This window comes from Eurypyga helias, unplaced genomic scaffold (genome assembly GCF_000690775.1).
Source record: "Eurypyga helias isolate BGI_N326 unplaced genomic scaffold, ASM69077v1 scaffold48110, whole genome shotgun sequence".
Taxonomy (NCBI): domain Eukaryota; kingdom Metazoa; phylum Chordata; class Aves; order Eurypygiformes; family Eurypygidae; genus Eurypyga; species Eurypyga helias.
The window spans coordinates 398-6,553 of record NW_010224818.1 but is presented as its reverse complement, the minus strand read 5'-3'; the positions used below and the strand labels follow the sequence as shown (position 1 = coordinate 6,553).

General features: G+C 47.6%; 1 protein-coding gene across 1 annotated transcript; it reads right to left on the bottom strand.

Annotated features, from left to right (window-relative positions):
• Nucleotides 1–2,000: 2,000 nt before the first annotated feature.
• On the bottom strand, nt 2,001–5,896 carry LOC104506036 (protein ZGRF1-like). Its single transcript, XM_010146844.1, has 7 exons — nt 5,734–5,896; nt 4,636–4,763; nt 4,176–4,299; nt 3,576–3,752; nt 3,321–3,455; nt 2,485–2,704; nt 2,001–2,086 (listed from the first exon to the last, which is right to left on the bottom strand). The coding sequence occupies exons 2-7, from the start codon at nt 4,689–4,691 to the stop codon at nt 2,001–2,003; spliced, it is 798 nt and encodes a 265-aa protein (XP_010145146.1). The 5' UTR covers nt 4,692–4,763; nt 5,734–5,896.
• Nucleotides 5,897–6,156: the final 260 nt, after the last annotated feature.

Here is a 6,156-nt window from a genome sequence, read left to right as displayed (position 1 = left end):
GGTCCCCGGCACGGCGACACTCGCCACGAGCTTCACCCGGCCGCGGGGACACCCGCCGCCAGACCAGCGTGCTCCGAGCCTCGTCCAGCCTGGCCTTGGACACTTCCAGGGATGGGGCATCCACAGCTTCTCTGAGCAACCTGTGCCAGTGCCTCACCACCCTCTCCGGGAAGAACTATGGGCTAACGTCGGCCACCATGAAGACAGTGACTTTTGGTTGTGGTCATTCTAGGTGCAGGTCACCCCATCCTCATTTTGTTATGGACATCCACAGATTGAGTAGCCAAAGCCACCTAACTTTCCTTTGAGGAAATTATGGGGTTTTGTATCCTTTTCATCAGTTTTTAGCCATGTTCCTTCCTAGCTGCCACCGCTTGGGCAACAGGCAAGGTGACAGAATTGTTGTAGGGTACGACATTACGTATGTGTCTAGTCTGAAGAACCACGAAACCCTAATAATTGAAGAACGAAACCCTAATAATCGAAGAACCACGAAACCTTAATAATCAAAGAACCACGAAACCCTAATAATCAAAGAACAAGGAAACCCTAATAATCAAAGAACAAGGAAACCCTAACAATCCCGTTTGCTACTCCATGACCATAAAGGGGTGGCAGTTACCGAGCTGACAGAGCTACTTTATTTGTTTTTAGTCATACAAACAAGGGGTCAAACACACCACCGCACCGAGATACAAAGACTTCCCACACTAAACCTAAATACTAGATGCGCAATCCTTCTGATAATGTTTACAGACACGCAATTCACCTTTTCTTGGTAAAACAGGCGCGTGTTTTATTTTCCCTTTTTCTTACTCTGTTCCTCTTCCTTGCGTTTCTCCAAGTAACGCTTCAGAATGCCATTCAGCTGCGGCTCACACTGGCTTACGTGTTGCAATCCATTTTCCCATCCTAAAAACATCAATAAACAGGATAATTACATCTCCCTGTACAGCATCCATCACAGAATCATGGAATGGTTTGGGTTGGACGGGACCTTAAAGACCATCCAGTTCCAACCCCCCTGCCATGGGCAGGGACACGTTCCACTAGACCAGGTTGCTCAAAGCCTCATCCAGCCTGGCCTTGAACACTTCCAGGGATGGGGCATCCACAGCTTCTCTGGGCAACCTGTGCCAGTGCCTCACCACCCTCTCTGGGGAGAACTTCTTCCTGATATCCAATCTAAACCTCCCCATTTTCAATTTAAACCCATTATGATGATAGTGATGCATCACGATGCAGCATCCATTTCCCCAGGCTATGGGACAGCTACCATATTCCTACTTGGAAAACTGTTCTTCTGCAGGGTTCAGCCACTAACAAGATGCTGCCTTTCATGTCAACCAAGTAGGTAAATGAAAGAATTACTCCTTTGGTGGCTATTCTCGCAGTCTCTGTTGCTCCGGAGACCGAGCACTCCCCCCGTATCCCTGCGGAGGCAAAGTCCCACCCCCTGCGTAGGGGGATGCGCCCCTCGGCCAGGGAGCCTCTCCACATCACCACGGAAGGGCTCACGATGAAACATAACTAATCCTCGAGGATACCAACCGTCCCATTTCCAAGGGGACTAATTCACGTGCCCGCGAGGGGAGAGACTCTGCACACCGCGGAGAGGAAGGATACATGGGACTAAGGGGCTGTTGAGACATTTTAAACACCTGGCGAAGCGGCGAGGGGTGGACATGGGCACCGTAAGGTTTTTTGGCTTGTTTTTTTTTAAGCAGTTCAAATACCTAAATACTGAATCGCAGTCAATATCACGGCAAACACGCTGAAACTGTAAGAAACTGATTTTCAAGAACTGGATCTCCCTCCGTGGTGCAATAAAACAAGCGCGTGTATTCGCAAGACAGCAGCCTGTAAGCAACTGGGAATTACTTGGGAGAGTTAGCTGGCCTCCAATAGCACCCTTTTTCCCCCGCTTCGCAGCTCAAAATTTATCTTCCAAAACCAAGGAGCCCCCAGTAGCAGAAAGACGCCACGCAGCGTCCTTCCCTTCATGCAGCCGCCGTCCGGTCGGGCCTACTGCCATACGGCAGAACTCCTGACTGGTTCCTGCCAGGGTCTGCTACGGAAAAGCCAACTGGGAGAGGCGGAGGAACACAGTAGCGGGTTTTGCCCCTCCTTCCCGGCACGCTCTCGGCATAGCTGTCCCGTGGCGCCCAAAGCAGAAAAAGCAGCCCCTGTGAGTGGGTAACAAGCGCCCTTCAAGTGTAGCAGCAGTTGGCGGATGAAACTGCAGGCGTGCGACTTGCACGCCTGCAAATGCCTTTCCCTGCGACACGCTAATTTCTATGGAGTAAGTACACTGGTTTGCACAGTACACATATACTTCATACATGGTTATGTACACCGCAAGGTATGGAGCGTACTATGCACAGTTTAATTAAAAAAAGATGAGCTGGGTGGTTTCAAAAATATAGGAAAAGACAGCATTACCTTTGCAGTCATGAATTACTCTTCCCCAGAGTCTGTTCTTACTTAAACAGGCCAAGTTTCCAACAATCAACAAATGCCTCTTGGCTCTCGTCAGGGCAACGTTCATTCTCTGCTCCGAGTCTATGAAGCCCACGTGTCTCGACCTTACGCACGACAAAATGACGATCTCCTTCTCGGCACCTTGGAAGGCGTCTACGGTGGACACCTGGACGGCTTTAGTTTCCAGAGCCTCGGAGCGGACGCCACTGAGCAAATCTTGAATCTGCAGCCGAATGAAGACGGGCGGCGATGAGTTACGCTACGCACAGTCCATCTCTTGCCCGGAGCAAACGCGCTCAACAAGCCCAACTCTACACGAGATGCCAGGTAGGAAGGCAACGGCAGTAAGACCTCAGCTAGCCGCAGGAAAATACTACCCCACAACCGTGCATTGGACAAGTCGCTAGCGCGTTCCGTGTGGCACCCAGCACTTCCCCTTACTCGTCATGGCAGCCCATGGCGTGCCTCGGGTGACTGGGCGAGGTACAACTCCAGCCTGGCTAGGCAAGACGTTACCTGTCCTTGTCACATGTACCAGTCTGGAACGGCCCCCAATTCATTTAGGGAAATTACGTACTAGTTTGCCAATTTCCCGAGTGTGCACGTAGAAGGAAAACAAAGGGAAAGTTGGTTTTTTAATTATATGTTTGAATTCAAAGATTTTCACTAATTTTAGAGAGAAAAAAATATAGTTACTTATTTTTTTTTAGTAAGGGTAAACTCTACCTATCCCGCATTTGTTGCTCACTTCGAGTTGACTCTCCCCACTCCAAACGGAGCCCACGTTTCAAATAAAGCAATCCATTCAAGAGGTTTCATTGAGGATACATTATACAAACCTTACACATCTGTGATTTATACAGCGTAATCACACCAACTGCAGATCCTTCTATTCCACTCGCCATCAGGGAGTGGATGAGCTTGACTGTAAAATGAACTTCTGCCATGTTATAAAAGCTGTTGTCCCTTTCAATCTGGAAACAGGGAAGCAGATGTCCAGGTTAGCCCTCACGAACAGCAGAAGGCAAACTGAAATGGAATGGAGGAAAAACTACAGTATTGACTTCTTGTGTAATAAATGTTTAAAAACTTACTTGCTCTACCCCATTAACACTATAAAAACAGAGTGTTGGAAGCCAATCCAATAAAGGACTCCTGTCGCTCTCGGAAACGCCATCTATCAGATTTCCTTCGTAGAACAGCTTGTTGGCTATGGCGCTAATAGCAGGGTGACATCTGTACTGTGTCCGAAGAAGTACTCTCTGATGTCCCTAAGGAATGATGATGTAGAAAGTGTGACTAGGAAAAAAGAATGGTTGGATATTTTGCAACGCTGACGAGAAATAAGTGGAAATAATTCCTGCAGTAAGCTGACTTAGCCTTCATGCGTTCACTTCAACATAAATTAGAGCAAATACTGCAGCCCCTGATTCTTCTGGCTGGACCGAAAACTGCACAAAGAGACCGGAGGGCAGAACTTGTCACCAATTTTCAACCCATTCTTGTTTTACATGCGATGCCTACAACTTCCCGTGCACTGCGAAGGCGAAACGCACTAGAATGGGATCTGCTTAACTAAAAGCCAGGCTGAAACCCCGATCCTCTGACTTCTAGACCAGAACTCCTTTCGTGGCTTCAGCGGCCCCGCAATTCCACCCTCCCTCTCCTCTAAAGATGTAGTTAGCGGGGCGTACCATTAAGCAAAGCCGGTCAAAGAGGGTCTGCTCCAATCCGTGTTCATGAATGCTCTCAGAACCTTGAATGGTTGGTGGTAATTGCTTAGGGTCTCCCACAAGGACTAGCTTTTCACACTGAAACCTAAATAAGGATGTTCAAAAATGAGAAAAAAAGTTCTGAAAAGGATGTCAAGCTATTCACAACGAAAGCATGTGCTGTGTTCATATATATCTATCTCGCAGATTACTTTCCATCAGGCTCCCTTCTCCACCACCCTCCTTCCACAGTTAAAATAGCACGGTAACTCAAGGAAGGCACCTCAGAGCAGACCTCAACTTAAAACTGCTCTTCCTGCTTTCAGAGGCGAGGCCCCAGAGTTCACGTTCTTCAGCAGGCGCGCACGGTTGGCAGCTCTCTGAGGCCACGTCAGTGCTGGCCACGTTATTTCCCGGCTGAAGCACGAAAGGAAGGCTGCACCTTGCGATTGGCAGGAGAGCAGCAGGCTCAGTCATCTGACTGCACTCGTCCAGCATCACTACGGGAAACTTCAGAGCATTCAGACAAGGGAACGGGCAGGCGGCGCAGGTCGCTCCAACCACTTTCACCTTGGTCGTTAGGGAGGAGAAAACAGGTAGGCAAATCGTTAAGATCACTTAACCGTTAATCTCTGTGCAGTACAGAACTAGAGCTCCGGCAGTAAAACACACCTAAATTACTTTTTTCTGCTGCATGCTGTGTCCTACTCGCTGGGTCTCAAACAATTACACGCTAACTTCCAGGAAAAGGCACTACGTAGGCATGGAGATGGATCCAAAGTTACCGTTTCTTACGCTTGGGGTGTTCATGCGTTAGACTCACTCACAGATTCCTGTATTTTAAGACCAGATGTGGTCTGGTTCAGAGAGAGTTTAGGTTACACAATCCCCCAAAACCACCTGAGCCCCAGGGGCAACTGACCACGAGGAATAAGCACAAGACACAAATTGCTGAGAACTCTTTGTTACAGTTGCTCTACAACAGGCTGGCACTTTATGAGTGTAGGGCTGAGAAGAAAAAGCAAGTAACTGGAAAGACAAGATTTTTCTACAGGAAATAGTAATCTTGAAAGGTAATACTTTGACGAAAAGTTACTTAGAATAGCTTTGAAATCTTCTTGGTAGTTGATACTCAAGTCTAGGACAGATCGAGCCTAGCCCTTATCTTTTTACCTTTGTGACTAGATAAAGTTTAGTTTTGGGGTGGTGGTGCAGACTAGCTGTGCTCAGAAATGGTCCTTTCCTCACCTTGTATATTAGATCAGAAATATCAGATCAGATTGCAACAGAGTTCAGAAAGGGTTTCTGTCTCATAATATACCATCGCCAAATGGGAACTGCCAGTTCAGCTCAGAGTAGTCACACACAGGTACGACACTAAGCTGTACCTGTGGAATCAAACCTGTCCTAGTCCTAACACTCATTTTGTTTTTCAGAACTTTAGGAGCTTGGCAGGTGTGAGAGGGGATTCCCAGTTCCCATTTGCTGTGGAGAAGGTGTAGCAACTCCCCACATTCCCATCCCGACACTTGGGCCATACCTGTTGCAGTGTAGTTTTATTGGTGCCCAGTCTGTATTGCTCAATACTCTTCCTTACGTGTATTTTTTCAGCTGGAGTTAAATCTTCTTTCAGGAGAGCAAGAAGTTCTTTTAACTGCTCTTTTTCATTTCCTGAGCCAGCATGTAAACTTCAAAAAAGATTTTACAACATGCATTACCATGATTGAAAATAACAGTGCTTTCAGTGTTCCGTGAGCACCCAATACAGAGAAACGATCACGCTTCATACATAACCAGTTCTTTACAGCAGTGTACTACCCTACCCTGAATCCAGCTGAGAAGGACTGGTATAATACCTCTTTTAAAACAGACCTCTACCTACCAGCTCAGACCCTCCTGCCCCACCCGGAGATACACAGCTGATTTCAGGGTGGAGCAGAACTGAGGTTTTCATTCTTACACC